Consider the following 20,986-nt stretch of genomic DNA (forward strand, 5'->3'; position numbering starts at 1 on the left):
ACCAATCCTTTCTTGCTCTGATGTCCCGGGATGGCTACAAATAGCAGAAGAAATGCTGTTATGGCAACAAAATAACCCTAGGCTGACCCAGACTCATCCCGCTCTCTTTCATCCCATCCTCTCCTCCTCCCTCTCTTCCTCCCACCCTTCATTCCGTGCTGTCAATCAAATACAGGGCCTTCCAGGTGTGGATCAAACAGTGCACAAATGAGCACCAATTAGATCCCTGGCCTTCTCGATAAGCATTTATTTGCTTGAACAAGTTTCAAATTTGAATCATCAGGGAAATGATAAAGGAAGCTTATTTCTCTTATTACAATTTTAAAAATTACAGGTTGCTGAATACTTGCCTGATTAAGAACAAAGTGGTTTTTGTTTTATTGCTTTTTTTTTAAGCTGAGCACATAACCACCCTTCTTTCTAAAGATTAAATCTTGACTGCTCTGCATACCAATCAAATCCACAATCCTTGAGCCTCACTGGCCCCATGTCACTGATGTGAGCTCTTCTAGTCAGAAAGTTCTCTATACTGGTCTTGGCGCAGCATAAACACTCAGTAAATATGAATGTCTCCTGCCAGGCGCATGTGTGTGCTCTTTTCTCCTTCTGGGATGCTGCAGGCTGGTCTTACTCTAAGGTACTGACTAAAGCTCAGCCAAGTGGCAGTGGCCGCCTATCCACTGGGGGTGTGTTCCAAGACACCCAGCGGGGGCCTAGCATGCAACTGCAGGATATGTGGTATTTTCCCTGTACACACATACCTATAATAAAGCTTAATTGACAGATTGGAGGTTTATGACACTAGCTAATAGTAAAGTGAAACAGTTATAGCAGTATTACTATAATAAACCTCATCAAGGACTTAATTCTAAAGTTCCCACTTAATACTTGACATTGTACGTGCAGGGGAAACAGAGGCTGAATGCAGCAAGCTGTGCTTTTGAACAAGGGATGTTCCTTCCCCTCCCTTGACCAGTGATTCTCAACCGTCCTAATGCTGCGACCCTTTGATACAATTCCTCATGCCTCATGTAGTGCTGACCTCCAACCATAAGATTATTTTGATGCTTCATGATTGCGATTTTGCTACTGTTATGAATTGTAATGTAAATATTTGATATGCAGGATATCTGGTATGTGACCCTTGTTGTGGCCCACAGGTTGAGACCCACTGCCTGAGATTTTTCTCTTTTATCACTGGTATTAGTTACTACTCTTGTGTCTGTAAAAAGCAAAAACCTGACAAGAAACAACTTGAGATGAAGGGTTTGTTTTGCCTCACAGTTTGAAGCCACACAGTCTGCCACAGCCTGCTGGGAAGGCCTGGTGGAGTCTGTCCACAGTCAGGAAGAAGAGAGATGGATGTTTCTGCTTACTTCACCCCTTTTCTCTCTGTGGGATTCCAGTTCACGAGATGGTGAAACCGACATTCAGAGAGTGTCTTATCCTCGCTTCCGCCACTTAATCCCGTGTAACACTCTTGAGGACAGCCCAAATGTGTTATCTCACTAATCTGTTAGATGTTTATAAACTGATCAAGTCAATAATAAAAATTACCCATCTATCACTTGAGTGAGTGCCAGTGTCCAGAGCTGAGCACTTGGAGGACCTGTCTGGGCCTCAGAGTCTGATGCTCCCTGGCTCTAGTCCATTGGCCAAAGCCCAGTGGCACAGGCAATGGCTGTTTGATTAAGTTGTTCTGAATCTGCTTTCGGAACCTTCGGAGCGAGCTGCAAAGGCAAACACCTGTGCTCAACTTGAAGTCAAAGCCTCTTTATGGGTGCTCGGGAAGTTGTCTGAACAAGTTCTGGCTTGTAGTAATAGGACTTTCTGATCATCCACAAAAAGAACTCTGTAGGAGAAAGGAGAGATATTGAGAGGCAATTCTAAGACCTGTCAGAAGAGACACTTAAAAGAGTCAATAGAATCTAGAGAAGTAGCCATGTCTTAAGTGTCATTGGCTCTTGTCAGAAGCCCGGAATATAGCCAAGGCTGGTACTAGGACTAGGTAGGGACAGAGAGATCCCAAAAGCCAGTGACTAGGAAACAAAAGAAGCATGTTCAATGCATCAGTTTTTATCCTTGTGGTCTTGGGCTATATGAACTCACATAAATACATTTGCACATGTGTGCATGTATACATACACACACATACACACACACACACACCATATTACATATGAGGCTACCTCACAGATAGGAAGCAGAGAGCTTAGGGAGCTTAAAGCCACACTGCCTAAGGAAGATGAAGGATCTGAAAACATTTGCCAGGCAAAAGGGCCTGGGAGAGCAGGCAGGACTTCCCCTCACACAGAGCATGGGACAGGAGAGCAGGACAGGCAATCTCTGAATGCAGTGAAGGGACAGAAACTCAGGTTTCAACTCCAGTATCCAAGGTTCTAGGAAGGCAAGGCGAATCGAAGAACTTGAAGAAGAGGCAAACCGTAGGCTCAGGGCCAGTAGTCTATGACAGGACTCACCAACCCTCCATTCTAGTCACGGGTGTGAGAGTTGAGGAGTAAGGGAGCACAGACCCTGTCCATATCTGTGAAACAGACAGTGAGCACGTGTATCTGTTAGACCTACTTGATCCATGACCTGGCAGTGGTTATCAGAATTCACGTTTAAGCCTCGGGCCTCCAGATCGATGTTGTCCTCAGGAGCTATGCAATGTGACAACTGGGACCATTTCTTTCAATTTTACAATGTACACGTGCGCGCGCTTGCAAGAGCGAGCGCACACACACACACACACACACACACACACACACACACACACAGAGGAAGGATCCATCTTCTCAGAATAGGGTCCATGCTTGCCTTCTGGTGATCACAGAGCCTTCCTTGTCCTCTCCCCTAGCTTCCTGGGAAACGGCCGGCTGGCTGGACTGTACAGGCAAAAGTTGACATATATCTGTGGCTGGGCTCCACTAGATACTCCGATGCCGTTTTGGACAACTTGCCAGCAGGCTATGAAGCAGAAATGCCTTCCAAATCATCAGGCACCCATCACCCACCATCAGCCCTGCTATACCAAGGTATGGTGCCCACAGAGCAAACACAGGCAGGAGACATCTCAGATGGGCTTTTGTGTAAAGAAAGGTGGGGACAGCATTCATGCATTTGTGTTTTAGTTGGGACCAACTCCCTTGCCTTCTTTGGTACAATTGCCAAGAGTACTCTCTTCCAAATGTAAAGTAATGCCACATTTAGAGGTATTACATTTGGACTTATGTATGCATTTCTGTGAGGGGGGAGAGAGAGAGAGAGAGAGAGAGAGAGAGAGAGAGAGAAAGAGAGAGAGAGAGAGAGAGAGAGGTGGATGGATTTCTTCAAAGATGGTGAGCAGCATTAAAAATGTGTTTGTGTTTTAAACAGAAAGTTCTTGTGTGGTGCGACTCATGAAATTAAGGTGATTTTTTTTTCCTTTTTATACAAGGTTTGAACCTTGTACCTAGCCTTTCAGTGACCCAGTGCAACTGGTATTGATGAAGTCGCTTATGTTTCTCTAGCCAGTTCCTGGTGTGGCTGCTTCTTTAAGGAAAGGAAGCATGTTTTATGGAATTGTTTAAATTCATATGGTTGCTCCATCAGTATCATTATGTTTACATCTCAGTACATTTTAATTGCGTTATGAATATTAATGCCTGCATTTGCATCCTGCTCTGTTTTCAAGTCACTTTAACTTTGGTGCTTTTCTTAGCTGCTAAATCCAGGCAAAGCAGACTGCAGTTTTACCTTCACTTCTATGGAAGTTGAGTTTTGAGTTGAGCCACAAATGGGGACACTGCAGAATGACAGACACACTCAACTTCTCCTGTGTCACAGGACGGCCTTTTATCTTGACTGCCAGTGTATTCTAAGCAGACCCATAGTGAGAGAGAATGAGGCTCTTGGGATATGCACACAGTGGCTCAGCTCATAAAGTCTGCAGGACGTGTGTTATTTTGGGAGGGAATACATAGCACAAAGTGCCAGGCATTGGGCCGTATATGTTATACATCAGATCTCCTTCAACCCTGGGAATTCTTCAGCTCACAGAGGGGGAGAATACATTTTGGAGACACCCAGAAATCACACCAGATCCCTCATCTGCTGAAGGGTTGGGAAAACCAGCTCTAAATATTACTTTCTTATCTGCCTTCCATTAAACTACTTAGGGCTTTTTATCTTTGGGCAAATAACACCCATATCAAGTTGGCTCCCGTTTCTGTTCATAGAAACATCTACACAGATGCAAAGGCCCAGACATGCTCACTGTTTGGGCTACTAACAACCCAGAGGAGCCTTTCTGGGGCTCTGAGATGCTGTACAGCGTGCCATCTTCACGGTTACCTAATGACCTTCTGCTGAGCTCTGACATTGGTGGCGCTGGCTGCCTTCCACACCGACTGGTAAATTGTATGCTCCAGAGGAGATCCATTCAGCAAATAATTACCTTGCATCTATATATGGAAGGCAGGGCAGAAAACCTGGTAGGGGTGTAGAGGGAGCAAGAGGGGATCCTGGCTTCAAGTGGGGCATCCAGGTGTGGCTTTAATAACCACAGGGGGCAGGAGGTGGGGCCCCATGGCATGAGGAGTTAGGCTAGACTACTCTGAGGAGCAAAGATTCAAGGTTTCTAAAGAAACCTGAAATGTAGGCTAAGAAAATGGCACCCCCTAGAGTTGTGCAATATGCTGCTTACGTAGCTCCGGTTGGAAGGGTTGCTGCTAACGTCTCAGGATTAGTCATCTCAAGGCAGCTGGTGGGCATTCTCTTAAGGGATGAGACCATACCAAGTCGGACTGAGAAATCTGCTGAAGCCGGGAGTATGTGAAGTAACATATGGCTGTCTCCCAGCTGACTCCTGTCAGTGTGTCCCTGTAACGTCTGCTGAGCACTGCTGTGTTTACTGCTGTCATTTTAAGGGGCCTTCTCGTCCGCAGAGCTCAGCCTATCAACATCAGAGTTAATTGGTGTCTATGGAGACATGGAGGGCTTTAGAACTAAGCCTCCAAGAATCACTTTCTCCCATTCCGCTGACTTGCTTGGAGTTTGCAGAGCCTTGCACCGGAAGAACTGGCCTGGACTTAATTGGGCAATGTGCACAGCCCAGGACTCCTAATTGCCTGCAGGATTAGGTTGGGAATTGAAAAGGTTGCTCCATTCTTAAGCTCCATGCTGGTCCTCATGTAAGCCAGACAGTGGCATGGGGTATAGAGAGGGAGAAATGATCAGGTCTTATATCAGTCAACTAAGGAATTACCTTTGGCATCCTGCCTTCCCGGTCCCTCCACACCTTGTCTGTCAGAATTGTTTGACACCATCTATGTAGGGCAGCAGTCTTTCCCCTCCCTCATTTTTTTCTGTCTCCAGTGGGTGGTGATTTGGCCGTTCAAACTTTCACCTACAGGGGGCACTGTTGTCTGCTTGGCTCCAACCCTTACATCTCTTGTGTCCATTGAAAGCTTGACCTACAGTTTTATCCTCCTGACATCTTACTCTAATCATCTGTTCCCATGCATATGTGTGTGCACATTACACACACACACACACACACACACACACACACACACACACACACCGCTCTTTAAGAGTACCATGCGGCCTACCACACTTCCCAATGTGTCATGTACATTTCCAAGGTCTGAGGTCATGTGACTTCTACTGTGTATATCCCTTACTTCCACACAAAGTAGCCAACGATTTTTCTTCCAAATGACCAGACGTTACAGATTTTTTAAAAACTGACTAATCTTATACCCTTGCTGCAGCCACTTAAGGCTTGCATTCCTGCCTATCAAAAGCTACCACCTTGAAGGTCTCTGCTCAAAGGACAATACCATTGCCCTAGAATTAGCTCCCTTGTCCTTGAATGTGCGACTATGAACTGTTCTCTCATGTGTATATAATCTTACTTCACAGGAACCAACTGTTATGATCTCATGTTTTTCCGCTTTTCTCTTTCCAACTCTATATTAGATCCCTGAGATCCTGCTGTTTGGCTCTGTACACTTCTAACATGCTACTTCTAATTGCTTAAGCAAGCTGTCTGGCCGTCCTCCTATCCTGCTGTGATGATTCTGAGGTTGCGTCCAGCTGCTCCGTAGGCAACACTGCAACAATCAACAGGACCCTCCGCCCTTAGCCTCCTCTAATGGGGAGTCATTAGCCTTTATTTCACAGATGACTGTGCTCACGTTCCTGAGTGGACATGTGTGGCTTATGCCTAGAAGTTGCTGGGGAGGATTGATGGAGGTCAGCTGAGGGAATCCTCAGAGGGTGTTTGTGGTCTTCGTTTTAAGTAAGCAGACCTAATCGCAATAGGCACACAAGGTCCCTACACAGAAGTCCCCATGCCAACACAAAGACATGGATCATCCTAACACTGTCCCTTTCAGAGAGGTGGAAACGGGCAGGTAAACAGGCAAAGGGGGATGGGGGAATATGAAAACAGGATGTGAGCTTGAAGAGCCAGGGATGGGGAGGTCCCATGAATGTGAGCAGCTGAGCTGTCATTCTCCACTGAATGACAGCCTCTTCGAACCTGTCTCTCTCTGTGTTCCATCCCATCTAACACATGTCATTCTGCTCTTTGTCTCCCGTGCCCTTTGGCCAGATCCTCGAAATCATTCAGCCACACCCTCCTATCCCTGTGATCTGGCTTCTCATCTCATCTCCTGCCTTTTCTCAGGGGAGCTTCCAAGGACAGGAAGCTATCTTAGTCCCCTCACTATCGACAGTACCTAGGAGACCAAGACCAAAACTCTACATAGTCGGCACACAAAATATCATTGGCTAGCAAAGTAGAAGACGAATGGATAACTCACTGTGTCTACTGAGTTTATTGAAGTAAAAAGCTATTTGTAAAGCGGCCTTATACATTGGTGGATGAGCCTGTATATGCATGTGTGCTCACATACATGTGCACGTGTATGCACATACACACACACACACACTCTTAAATAAGACATTCCTAGGGAATCATGTTGCTTGTTTAAGCTTGCTAAAATATGACATTCTAGTGGGAGAAAGGTGGATTTTGGAGTTATGCAGAAGAAAAATCTGGGCTTTGCATACTTGGGAAATTATATCATCCATTTTTGGGTCATTTTCCTCATCTATAAATGGAGAGATAATTACATATTTCACATGGTTGCTGTGATGGTGATTAAGGAACTCCATGGGCAAAAACTCATGGAGGGGGGATGCTTTTAAAGTACTTGGCATTAGCGTCTCTCCCCTGTCTCCACATTTTCTGGCCACAGAGGAGGGCAGGGCTGGTATCACTGCTGTCTGTCTGGGGATACTGCCAGACACACATAAACACATACCACTCCTAAAAGCCTATTAACACTTGACCTTTCTGTAATTTCCCCCGCAGCCCAGCATGTCTTTCAGCTGAGAGCACACATGTACCAAGCCCGGGGCCTCATCGCAGCTGACAGCAATGGACTTTCAGATCCCTTTGCCAAAGTCACATTCCTATCCCAGTGCCAGACCACAAAGGTAACCAGAGAGCCGCGGCCTTCCCGCTACTGCTACAGCTGATGCTTGGCAGAGCCTGGGAAAGAAAGATGAGGGTCACACCATCCCATCCCGCCCCTTTCCCTCTGCACCTCCCAGTGCACAGTCCTGCAGACTCAGAAGCCAATCGGGGTCAAGAACAGGCTGTAGAGGCCTACTGGTTTCCTTGAGCTATTGGGCTGAAGCAGAGGGACAAGACTTAAAGCTAAGACAGGGGCCAACAAGACTGAGAAGAGGAACCTGGTGCACCCCAGGCACCTGCAGGGGTGCTGGGCACTGGGAGTACAGAGGGAATGAGAAATCAGAAGCCAGCTCAGACAGCATTCCTGAGACTTGAGTCTGCCATCACCTTAGCGGACCTGCTGAAGGAGAAGGCTCTAGCTTTCTGATCAGGAAGTTCTAACTCAGCACTTAGCAGCTAGGGTGCTTTTTACAGATGTGTCCCCTGGAGGACACCCCTTGGTGACAGGCGCTGTGTTACAGGAGATGAGCAGGTGGTTGTTTCCTTTTGCTTCCTCCCTGACTCCCACACCAAGCTCTACCCCAAAAAGGGTTCCCAGTCAGCACAAGTCCGCAGGAGATCTCTCTAATGGGTTAGACTCAAAAGCCTTACCTGTTCTTGAATTGTTTTTGGGGGAAGGGTAAGACCATGTAGAATTGGCCCTCACAGAGAGGTGGGAAACGAGATGCAAGGTCACTGTGCAGCTTGTCTATTCTGAAGCTGTGTGTCTCCCCGACAAATGGTTCACTGGACCCCAGTTCTGTCTTTATAAAACAGAGCTGTTGTGAAGAAGTGGAAAATTTGGTGCATAAATGACTGAAGAGTGGCTGCCATTACGCTGGCTGATATCAAGAGGGCACATTTTTCTCCAAGACCCCTAAGATCCATTCAGTTGATGGATTCAACTATATTTTGATTTAGCACACATAGACTGAGAGTGTAAAGGGAGCCAGCATGGCGTCCATTTAGCTAGTGCCTGCTGAGTGCTGGTTCTGCATGGGCTCTACGGTGGGGGTTGGGAGAGATCCTGCTCCTGCATAATGTGTGAGGCAGACATGCTTGTAGTCCTTCAGGCAGATAGGCTGGTTGTGCTGTGCCAAGCCCTATGTGCAGGGCTGAACAAAGGCCTACAGGAGCCACATGGAGAGATGGGCTCATCCTTCTCAGAGAGACTTTGGAGGAAAAGGGTCTCCATTCTCATTCATTGTCTAATTGGAACAGAAGGCAGGAGGCCTTCCTCTTTGCTGGTTTTTGAGAGGACACAAACAGTGGTGACTGTACACATGGACCCTGGAGAGGGTCCAGAAGAGAGCACTGCTGTAAGTGCTTGCCACACAAGCGTGAGGATCTGAGTTTATCGATGGAGCCCAGGTAGAAAGCCAGGCTGGTGGTGAGCACTTCGATCCTAGCACTGGGGGTTTTGATGGAGATGGCCAGGTTGCTGGGCCTCACTGCTCAGAAAACTCCTATCTTAGTGAAAGAGCTTGTCACAAACAACAAGATAGATGGCTTCATAGGAATGATACAAGAGGTTGCCTTCTAGCCTCCACATACATGTACATGCATGTGCACCTATACACACGTGCACCCCTTACAAACATCCATATATGTACCCCTATGAACATGTACACACATGCACACACCTTCAAACATGTACACAGACATACTCATGTGCCCTTGGCAAACATGTGCATGCACACATACACACACACACACACACACACACACACACACACACACACACACACCCCAAAACAATGCATAACTGTGGAATTATGTTTCCCTGGTCCAAATCCAAGATCATTTATCTTTAGATCTCACTTTCTTCACCTGTGATGGGCATGAAAGCAACACATACATCTCCCTCATGAAGCATGAAATGCCAATGGCTTAAAACAGCTTCTACCTGATGGCCGCTACAGAGCCATCATCCCCAGATAAGAGTAGGCTCAGAAGGTGAACCCAAGAACCATCCATGTGCCTCAATCATGCAATTCCAGAGCCTCTGGAGTGACCCTGGAGACGTCTGAGTGAGCATGGGACAGCCACATAGCTATCCTGCTGGTTTTCATCTCCACACATCTTGGTTTAATTTAGATTCTTATCTCAAAGGAACAGATGGACTTGCTTTATCAAATAATCATCCGAAAGAGAAATAGCTTCTGTTGAACCCTGGATGTGTCTCTAATTTTGAATCAAGTACCCACTTTGGCTAATAATAACAGGTGTCAGTTATTCCAGGCTCTCCCATGCCAGACACGACAATATGCATTTTCCATACATTGTTTACCACCCTTCATGTAACTCAGGGACACATGCTCTTGTGTTCCTATTCTGGAGATGAAGAAGTGAGAATCAGAGATTGTACAGCGTGGAGACCAAGATGGAGACCCAGGTCTCACCAGTTCCGAGATCACCTTTGCCTAGCTGCTCTGTCTTGATTTCAGTTACAAAGCTCCTAGGTTTCCCTCTCCTGTCCTGTTGGGCTACATTGAGGGCCTGTCTGGGACAGTGACAGACCTCCTTCATACATCTGCTGGGAAAGCTAATTGTGAGGTCCTGCAGAGCCCAGCGCTCACAAGGCAACACCCGTGGGCTGGTACTAGGTCCCAGGAGAACTGAGCACCTGGTGCTCTGAAAAGCCAGCCTCTAAAACCTCCTGCCTTCCACCTCTTACGACGTGACTTGATGGTCTGGAACATTTCAGAGGAGTTACTGAGCAGTTATTGCAGATGCTAGAGAACTAGGGCTGGAAGGATAAAGGGGAAGGGGAAGAGGCTCTGACAGAGGAAGGATTTGGGAAGAGTCAGATGTGAATAAGGGAGGAGAGAGAGGAGGAGGGTGAGGCATCTTAGACACTAGAGATCGTTAAACCTGGTGTTCCTAACAATGGGACTGATGCTTAGTCCTGAAGACATGGGCATGATGTGTGTGTTGTGTGTGTATGTGTTGTGTGTGTGTGTATACCAGGGCTGTCATAGGGTAAATATGAGTGTATGTGTGTGTATGTGTGTGTGTATTATGTGGTGTGTAGTGTATGTGTGTGTGGTGTGATGTGGTGTGTGTGTGTATGTGTGTGTTGTGTGTGTATGTGTTGTATGTGTGTGGTGTATATGTATGTTGTGTGTGTGGTATGTGTGTGTGTGTGGTGTGTGTGAGAGATGTGTGTGTTGTGTGTGTATGTGTTGTGCGTGTTGTGTGGTGTATATATGTGGTGTGTGTGAGTGAGTGTGTGTGTGTGTGGTGTGTGTATGTGAGAGATGTGTGTGTGGTATGTGTGTATGGTGTGTTGTGTGTATGTTGTGTGTGTTTGTGTGTGTGTTGTGTATGTGTGGTGTGTGTGGTGTATATATGTGGTATGTGTATGTGTGAGATGTGTGTGCTGTGTGTGTGTATGTGTTATGTGTGTTGTGTGTATGTTGTGTGGTGTATGTGTGTGTGTGTGGTGTATGTGTGTAGTATATGTAAGTGTGTGTGTGTGTGTGTGTGTGTGTGTGTGTACCCCAGGCTTGACAAATACTCGACAGACACTCTACTCCTGAGCCACACCCCTAGCCCTCAATGTTTGCTCACTTATAATATGGACTGAGATAGAGTACATTTAGGGAGGGTTGCAAGCATTTACTGAGCACCTACTGTATGCCAGGCAGTGAATCTTCTTCACTTCAGATAAATGGGTATAAACCCATTTAAAAAAGGGAAACTAAGACTTGGGACATTTAGTCACCTGGATTAATCAAGCTGGTCATATGATACCTGGATTCCGTCTAGTTAGATTTTTGCTCCTATTGCTATATTCTGTCTGGGACATCTGACTAATTATTTAATGTTAGCCAAGTCTTACCCTGAAATTCCAAATGATGCTTTAGACCAGTGCTTCTCAACCTTTCTAGTGCTGTGACCCTTTAATATACTTTCTCATGTTGTAGTGAGCCCCCAACCATAATATTATTTTTGTTACTATTTCAGGACTGAACTTTTGCTACTGAGTAGTTCTCAGTTCCTAAGCCCATTGGGAGTAAGTGTTTCCCAATGGTTGCAATACACAGGCACCGCCGCCTTAAACTCAGCTCAGTGAGGTTCCTTAAAGAAGCCCTTAAGAGACGAGGCAAATCATGGATAGCTGAGCAAAGAAATAGAGGATGCTTGTTTGGGTGAGTCATTAAGTATTGCTCTAAAGGGACATCTTACATATGATGGCAACTTGGAGGACAGGTTAGTTCCCTCTCATCTATTCATGCAAATGGCCGTCAAGTCCACTATGCAGAGGTCACAGTCTAGCTCACTGTAGGTACATAATGGATGAGTGAATGAAGACTGAATGAATGCTAGTCTCTGGATTCTTATTCAATGGCACCAAGTCAATCATTCAAAGTCAATCGAGAAGGAAATTATTCAAATCCCCCTGTAGCAAAGATGCCGTGAAGATCATAGTCTGCTTTGACAATACTCTGTCAGTCAGGTGCATGCCGCGGAGAGCTCTCCTGTCTCCTCAAAAGCGACATAAAGTAGGCAACTTTGCATTGCAGCTATGTCACTTCTGTTTATCGGTTGGTTAAACTTTGGTCCTTTTTCTGTCAGAAAAGGTAGATTTCCCCAGAGGCATTTTAAAACTTCTTTGTATCTGAGACATGAAATATTCTAAAATAAAAACTCAAGAAGGGAGGTGAACTGCAGCCACACAATACTTTTACGGCTTACATAAAGAGCTATAAAGATATTCTTCCGTGACCACAGTGCAAACAGTTTAGTGCTGTAACTGGAGCTGGCTGGCTGTTTAACTAGGCTGGCAGTTTTATGTGAGTCTGAGGGTTAGTGCAGGCTGGTTCTTTCTTCCAGCCCTCCTGGAGTAGACAATAGTGAGAAACAATTCAGAGGTGCTGTGGAAATTTCCCCAGAATCCAGCAGCTGGGAAACACTTACATTTCCGAATCCCGTTTGATTGCACAGCTTGGAAGAAAGCTATGACCATGTACTCTTTCCAGTACAAGTTCTGCATATTAATGGGGTAGTGTCTGCCCAGGTGTGGGGCCATCTACCTTGTAAGCAACTCAGTCTTTTGTTCTGTGAAACTGGCCTCTTTCCAAATGTCTAAATGAATAGAGAAAGAAATTAAAATTTAAATAACATTCTCCCTTCCAAAAGTTCCTCTTGAACATCCTGGGAAGAAAACTGTTGGCCAGTTGTGGTGAGACCAGGATGGTTCTGGACCAATTCTTCAAGCTATCATCCTTCCTAGATTTTTAGTTTCTCCATCTGCATGATGGGTACAGCCTACTACCAATGTCACCATTTGCTGCCATAGCAATTCCTCTTTAGAAAAATGTCGTGTCAAATGGTGAGGGTTGTTCTGAAGACTCTGGACTAGTCAAAGTAGTCAATGAATAGCTACAAACTGTAGACTTCTCCATAAAGTAGATGAGATTTAAAAGCCAACATTGGGGACTTTGTGTTTGATTCCCCTTTCTCAGTGGAGGGGAATCTTTAAAGTAGAGGTGTTAGTGGTATTGCCTAATGAAAGTGATGGTCCAGATGGAATTTCTGTTTATCATCTGTAGACTCTGGACATGTGTAGGTTGATGTCCTTATGCCGGTGAAGGCAGACAAGATAAAAGGAGGCCTGTCATTGGACAAGAAGGAAGGGAGGTGAGAACAGAGATTTTAGAAGGAGAGGGAGAAGCAGAGGAGAAGGAGCTGGGAGAACATGGTGGCAGATGTTAAGATTCTTCTCTGGGCATAAATACAGGTTATTATGAGTATTTTTTAAGGGAAGGATGTGCAGGATTTTGTGCTGTCTAGATGGGTAAATTATATCTTATCAATTGGGTCAGAGGTTATTATGTGGTGTGTTCTTTTATGTGGTGACTTAATTGTGTTCAAGAGAAGGTGTGGTGGGAGGATGCACCAAGCTCACCATGGAATTGTGATGTGTATGCCTGGCATGATAATAACCACCAAGGGAACTGTGAGTTAGAGCAAAGCAGCATGGCAAGGTTAGACACAGCCCAGGTTAGAGAGTACCATGGGGGCCAGCATGGAGTTCCTGAGATAAATTAGTGCTAGTTCCCAAGGCCCACGGGAGCAGAACTACATGAGAGAGCGACTGCCTGGGTATGTGCAGGAACCGGTGGCACTGACCTTTATTTTTTTACTGCAACAGACATGTGAACCTTTTTTTTTTCTTTAACAGTCATGGAAATAACAGTACTGAGAAAGATTTCAAGGTTTGAATGAGACAGTGCATGGCTCAGTGCTATATAGATAGTATATAATAAATATTCAATAAAGAACAACTGATGTCATCATAGCACCAGGGTGAATTAAAATTACTTATGCAAATCATTTATGCAAATAGGTCATTAAGCAGTACTCCACTAATACAACATTAGGAATACAAAGTTTTCCAGAGACTGGGAATTTGCATTTAACAGGCAGTAGCCATGGACTTTCCTTACCCTTCCTGTTTCTGTTGACCAACTGTTAAATGGCTCCTTTGTTGTTTTCTGCCAGGTCATTTCCCAGACTCTCTCTCCTACCTGGAACCAGATGCTGCTATTCAATGAGTTGGTTCTGCATGGCGAAGAGAGGGAGCTAATGGAGTCCCCACCCCTTGTGGTGGTGGAACTCTACGACAGTGATGCGGTGGTATGTGTCACTAGGCAACACTGACTACACCTTCTAAATGGTCTACTATAAGAAACGTCTTTATTTCAATGTCAGTAGCGTCAATAGAGTCCTGATACACCCAGAGGTGGCTTTGACCTCCCCACACTGTGATGCACTAGTCACTGCTTTAGTTAGAGTTCTCTTTAGATCACAATCAAAATCACATCTAATTAGCAGGATTTACTCCACACCCACTCTCATAAAGACGTGATGCTTGCATGAACCAACCCACAACTACAGCAGACCCCCAGCTGGTCCCATGTGACTGCTACATTAAAAACTCCTCCAAGCCAGGTTTGGAAATAGGTTTGTGCTGTTCTTGCCTGGCTTGAGGGAAATGCATGGACATCTTTAGCCTTGTAACCAACTCTCTTTTACTTGGTTGCTGCCTGGCCCTGCAAGTCCACATCCATCCTGGCCCTTTTTGGATATAAATCAAATCTCTTCCTCTTCCAATAATGTTTGTGTGCTGAAACATCAGATAACCCCCAAAGCTGACTGGTGGGTTTAAGTGACTAAGACAAACACTCTTCTCTAAGTTAAAAATGACAAAGATTTATATCTTTTATTTGACATCCCTACCTCCTCAGGTAGAATCTATAAAGTACAACAGTTGTTTTGGAAAGATTTTCCAAAGCCTCCTCACTCTCAATGTGCTCTGGGGTGGGCCAAGGTCAGAGAAGAAACAAGATTTGAGACTCACAAGAGTCATAGTGACCATGGAGACCAATGAAGTCTTGTCCTGCCTTTCTTGCTCTCTAGAAATTAGGACAGATTTGGAAAATTCAGATGCGTTAAGGTCATGGCTAGTGAGGGACAGAGTCAGGACTTGACATGGCTTCTAGGTCTACTCTTTCCTGCACACTTGATGGCTGTCAGCATAGTATCCCCTCCCTCTACCCCCCAACCCTGCTGTAAATTGGGGTTGAATGTGTTTATGAAATGCAGTATAGATTTTCTGGCGAAAGACCCACAAAGTAAATACCCCTTCACTCTCCTTCCAGGGAACAAGCTTCCCATCCCAAGTGTTGGTTTTCTATGTGAAAAGGAGCCCATTGCCTTTGACATTCCATTACCATGTATTGGGTACATAATGCAAACGATATATAAGATTGCATCACTTTGGGGGATGTTATGAAGAGATAAAAACCTTTAGCTCTGTTTATGAGCTTCAAAAGGGTTGAGTAGGCCACACATACAGGAAAAAGAAGCAGACTGAGACCGCAGACTTGGGTTTGGTTATCTCTGAAGCTCATGGTCCTGTGGACCATGGAAACCCCTTTAGAGTATCTGTCATTTTCTTGCATTTTCCTTTCCCCTCCCAGTCTACTCTGGTTGGTTGGTTACTTTAATTAATCTCTACAGAAGGAGTCTTGGAATAGGGCGCCCCCAAGGTTATCCTCTCAGCATGTCCCTGGGAGCCTGAGAGACCCTCTGTCTGCCAAGCCATGAGTGGGTTATGGGATAGGTTGATGCTGCTGACTGCTAACTTTGTAAAAATGATTTGCAAAGTTGCCTTGATGCTGGTCAGAACTAAGTGGATATCAATCAAAAACTCATTTCTTCTCTAGGGAAAGCCAGAATATTTGGGTGCCACGGTGGCTGCTCCAGTTGTGACCCTGGCTGACCAGGACTATGAGCCCCCCAAGCTGTGCTATCACCCCATCTTCTGTGGAAACCTCTCTGGAGGGGACCTCCTTGCTGTGTTTGAGCTGTTGCAGGTAAGAGGTCCGGGGCATGTGTACCAGATGTCTTTCTGCTCCACTTGGCCTGAGGAACAGCTTTTCCAGATGTGTTGTTTAGTGAAGCACCACCTGGTTCATCCCTGTTATCCTGTGTCTGTGGGTTTCTCCTTCCAGGCATCTGGAAGCTGATATTTAAAAACTTTGATAACACAAGTTATTCCCAGAACAAATCGAAATCCTAGAACAAAAGATCCCTCAGGGTTGGGTCATCAGGGTTTGAGCTACAGAAGAGTCCGTCAGCTCTTAGACAGATATGGAAAAAGAAGGCATAGGCCATTTGTGGGCTAGTTGCCTTGTGCCTGAAGTTATAGCTGTGGCATCTCATATCTTTCATAGATCCCCTCGAGCCTCTGGAGACACACATTCCCATTCCCATTAGAGAGACGGGAAACTAAGGACTCATGCACTTGGCCAACCTCATCACCTTCTATAGACAGCTGAGCTCTGAAGTGGGACCTTAATAGCTTTTACTTCTACCATATCATGTTGTTTCCCAAAGTCAAAGAACTCCTAGTCCTTCCCTGAAGTCCTAGGGTGTGTGTGTGTGTGTGTGTGTGTGTGTGTGTGTGTGTGTGCGCGCGCGCGCGCGCGCACGCGTGCATATGGGCATGTATGTATGTATATGTATGTGTGTGAATACAAAGACCCTCTCAGAGGAAGGGAAACTGAGTTTCTGAATTGTGGCTGTCCAGTAGAGAACCAGTAGGACTTGAAGAGGATAAATAAGAAGGGAGCATCTAGGCTTGCCAGAGATCCCTCTCCCAGACCCTACACTCTCTGAGGCATCAGGTCCTGGGCTCTTTGCTTTGGCATCAGGCCAATCTTTCATCTTACTCCATGCAGGATGCCATAACAATGCACTGATTGATCAGTTTAAACAACGAACATTGCTTGTTACATATTCTCACAGTTGAGCCTGGGTGTCCAAGAAGGCACTGATAGATCTGACGCCCTGGTTTATAGTGATCGTTTTCTCATTGTACCTTCATGTAGGAGGGTGTTGTGTGTAGTTTTGTTCTACCTGCCTTTGCTCTGGGAAGTGACCCTACTATCAGCCACCTTCCAGCTTCCCTGAATCCTCAGATAAAAAACACACCACAGTTGTTTGTTTTCAACTTGCCTTCTTGGCACAATTGCTGAGTGCTACTATCTCTCACCTGGAAAAGTGTGCCCTTATCAATTTCTTATCTCCATTTCTCCCACCTGCCCTAAACTTCAGTTGCTAAACTTCCCTGACCACCTGCCTGTAGGAGTGGCCTGTGTTGAACTCTGTTCTTGTCCCTTGTGTCTCTCTGCCTGTGCCCAGGGTCCCGGAAGTCCTGCCTATACCTTCCACACAGCAATTGGCCCATGGCTTTCTTTATTTTTATTGGATATTTTTTATTTACATTTCAAATATTATTTCCTTTCCCAGTTTTCCATCCATAAACCTCCTCCCTCTCTTCTATAACTGTGTTCCCCCTCCTCAACCAAACCTCTTCCTGACTCCCCGCCCTGACATTTCCCTATACTGGGGGGTCCAGTCTTGGCAGGACCAAGGGCTCCTCCTCCCATTGGTGCCCAATAAGGCCATCTTCTACGACATATGCAGCTGGAGCCAGGCCCATGGCTTTCTTTACTAAGAGATCAATAACCAATTTGGGAACAGGATCTTAACATCAGAACCACCCCCTACAGGAGGGAGATTGTTCTTCTGTAGGTCTCTTATTATAAGGGACTAACCACATTTATGAGAGCTCTGGATTCTTCTCTAAGACTGAATCTCCAAATGTCATTGGTGGGGTTACAATTTGAACATCCACGTTTGACACTGGATTAATAACATCTTTTGCAGGAAACCCAATTTTCAAAAACTCCAATTTAAAATAAAACAAAACTCGACTCACTTGATAATGAAATTGGAAGGCACCTACCCCTAGCACACACAGTACGGATGCATGTGAAACTGGGGGGAACTAGATCCCACAGACATAAATCTCAGACTTACCACTTGTTAGAATGTGGCTCTCTCTGTTTAAAAATATAGGGCATTAATTAGCCTACTCAAAGTGTCTTGTATAGAGCATGCATGATATTTTATTATTAATAATATTTCTATGCTATAGGATATTAAAACAAAGTCTTTGGTCCCAACTATTGATTTTAGAAATTGAAGTGGGTAGAATGCAATGATATGGGCAGCATAATAGGTGTGAATTTAAACCCAAGGTAGACAGATTTCTAACCAAAATGGAGAACTCAATTGTATTAATTATTAAGGGGACATTTAGGTTAGATGTACTTGTATTTGAACCCAAATTCTCTTCACATCTGCAGCCTGGAGGTTGTAATTGCCAATACTGATACATCCTATCAGACTTTGTTGTCTGTGTTTAAGTCACCTAAGGGAGAACTTCTACTGTGGAAAATGGAAGCTTTGGAGAAAGAGTACAGTCTGCCTGGGAAACTGAGTCTGCATAAGGAGGAGTAAGGTCATGGGGATTCAAGGACTGGCTTCATTCAGCTCCAAGTAGATGAAGTCTAGCAGGGTAGGAAAGTAGAACTAGAAAGATCTGTCTTACAAACACTAGGTTCTAGGATGCTCTAGGATGATAAGCCAAGTGGTCTCTGATAAAACCATCTGTAGCCAGATAGGTGTGTGCTGCCCAGATGTGTGGGTGTCGGAATGGAAGGCAAGCTTCCAGACCAACTGGACCAGTCTTCTCTCAAGTGAGAGCTGTCAGCAAGCTGTTCAAACCTAGGCAGATACCAAACAACACTGAATCCAGACAAAAAGAGGTTCGCCCTTATAGTTGTCCCCACTTCTAAAGGAAGGCTTTGTTTTCTGTTCCCCTATAACATCACATCAACTGACAACTTCCCTTCCCAAGAGAGACCAGCTTCAGACTTGATGGCTACAGAAAAGTATTTCCCATGTTATCATGGAACGTCAGTTCCTCCAAATTTAATGAGTGGGGAAATGAAACAATTGCTTCATATTACATATTCCAATAACACTTGTTTCCACTAGAGTTTTTGTGTGTATCTGATGGTGTGAATATGTGTACATATTTGTGTGCATCCATATTTATATGTGGGTAGCGTGCATGCATGTAGGCATGTATGTGTGCATGTGGAATCCTGAGGTGGGTGTCAGGTGCTCTCCTCAATCACTCTCCACTTTATTTTTTTGAGACTTGGCTTCCCACTGAACCCGTAGCTGATTCAGCTAGACCAGCTGTTAAGCAAGCTACAAGGATACCCCTGTTCCCCACTCCCCAGCTCTGGGATTACAGGCACACCCAGGTTTCTTAGGTGGATGCTGGAAATCAAGCCCAGGTCTTCATGCTTGCCTGGCAGACACTCTTCTAACTGAACATCTTACCCAGCTCTGCTTTAACTATTTTGTTTGAATTTTACTTCCCACTTTCTTATTTTACCTAGCCAGCCATATGACTTTTTTTTAAACAAACAAAGCTGTGTCCACTTCCTTTTTAAGGTTACTAGAACATGAACCATCGACGGAGATGGTGGCCATCTAGGGAGAACTAGACGTGGTCTGGCACACTGTGCATGGGAATGCTCGGGTTCCAGGGCTGGGTCCAGGCAGCCACTCTTCTAGACTCACAGCTGCCTTTATAGTGCTCTTAGCCCACGTCTACAAGTCTCTCAGTAAGTCTTTCAATGAGGAGCTGAACTGGTTGACCCCTAAAGATGACCCTCAGCCTCGGCCGTCTGAGACTCGTGGTCCCACCCACCTCCTCTCTCAGAACCAGGCACACTGTTGAGACACCTGCTGCTTCCCAACAGGTGACCTATGGAGGAGGGTTGTCAGAGGTAGGAAGCTCAGGGGGTGCAATCAGTCAGGGTTTAATTACGACTTTTCATTTGATTACTTGTTCCAAACGTGATTTGATCATCAGAGTGATTGTCTTAGCAGGTGGAGCGCAGACATGCTGAGCACACTGGGACTAGACAGGCCTTCACTTGTCACAGCCATTACCTCTTTGTGTCTGTGCATGGCTTGCTTTTACTTCCTTGCCTCCCATGCTGAGACACTCTCCTGACTCAGGAGTTAATGGCATGGCTTTTCTACACACCACCAGCCATTCACGATAGCTGGCCCCTCTATCCCCCATCTTAGTCCATCCCTGTCTGTTAGCTCAGCCCCTCTGGCTGAGCACCGAAAGCCATCATCATAATTCTGACCATAGTGTCTATGCCTATGGCCTGACCACCCTGTAGCTGCTTCTGCACTTGTTTCCTATCTTCTCTGTTCCTGGAATCTTCTAATCCTCACGCCAATCGTTTTCCTTTTCTCATTATTCTCCACATTCCTTCCAGAGCAAGAGTCCACCATGCCTCTCTGCCCTTCAGATGTCCCCACTCCTTACCTACGAGACTATTTACCAAAGTCTGCTTTAAAAAATAAGCCACTTCCTCCAAATGCAGTGAACAGAGTTTGAGAAGTGTTTCTTGGGATATTTCTCTTGGGATTTGAAATACCTGCTACTATGGTAAAAAGGCTCCCTGAAGAACATTTTAAAATGTTGTTTTCAAAACCTAGTATTTCCAAGTGTAATTACAATACCATTTTGTTTTTATTGTAATGGCTAATATTCCATGAAGAGAAATATCTACACTGTACATGAATATCAAATTCTCAGTCTGGCTTTTACGCTGTCTTAAGTGTTGTCCTCAAGCTACTTTCTCAGGGTCACTTATTAATATTCAAGTTACCATACAGCCACTATGACCTTCTTATGCCCAGCCTCTCTGGGTTCCTGGGTCTCACAGGGTCTTCCGCTCTTAGGCATTCTGTTAACTCATTCTGAAGTGTCTCCCCACTCTGCCCACCTCAACTCCTACAGAGCTATTTACCTGCCAATGGGAATTATCAAAATTCAGAGCAATCGTTTTCTGTTCCAGCTTGCCCACTTCACTGCAGTCTAAATGTTCTCTCCCTCTTTCTCTATTCAATTACTGCCCACTGTCTATAAGCAACTGAAACAGTCCTTCCCTCCTCTGTCGCTGTGTCAGTTTGTAGAAGACAAGGATTGCTTTACTCATTGATTCATACATTCAA

At 45.2% G+C, this 20,986-nt stretch overlaps 1 protein-coding gene across 1 annotated transcript in view; it reads left to right on the forward strand.

Moving 5' to 3' along the window:
* Fer1l6 (fer-1-like family member 6) overlaps window positions 1-20,986 on the forward strand; it is a 155,444-nt gene that overhangs the window by 83,535 nt on the left and 50,923 nt on the right. The window contains exons 20-23 of the mRNA XM_039080186.2: window positions 2,861-3,038; window positions 7,367-7,491; window positions 14,021-14,155; window positions 15,748-15,897. Coding sequence (XP_038936114.2) covers window positions 2,861-3,038; window positions 7,367-7,491; window positions 14,021-14,155; window positions 15,748-15,897 — 588 coding nt within the window. The remainder of the gene's footprint in view (window positions 1-2,860; window positions 3,039-7,366; window positions 7,492-14,020; window positions 14,156-15,747; window positions 15,898-20,986) is intronic.

The sequence above is a fragment of the Rattus norvegicus genome, chromosome 7 (assembly GCF_036323735.1).
Source record: "Rattus norvegicus strain BN/NHsdMcwi chromosome 7, GRCr8, whole genome shotgun sequence".
Taxonomy (NCBI): domain Eukaryota; kingdom Metazoa; phylum Chordata; class Mammalia; order Rodentia; family Muridae; genus Rattus; species Rattus norvegicus.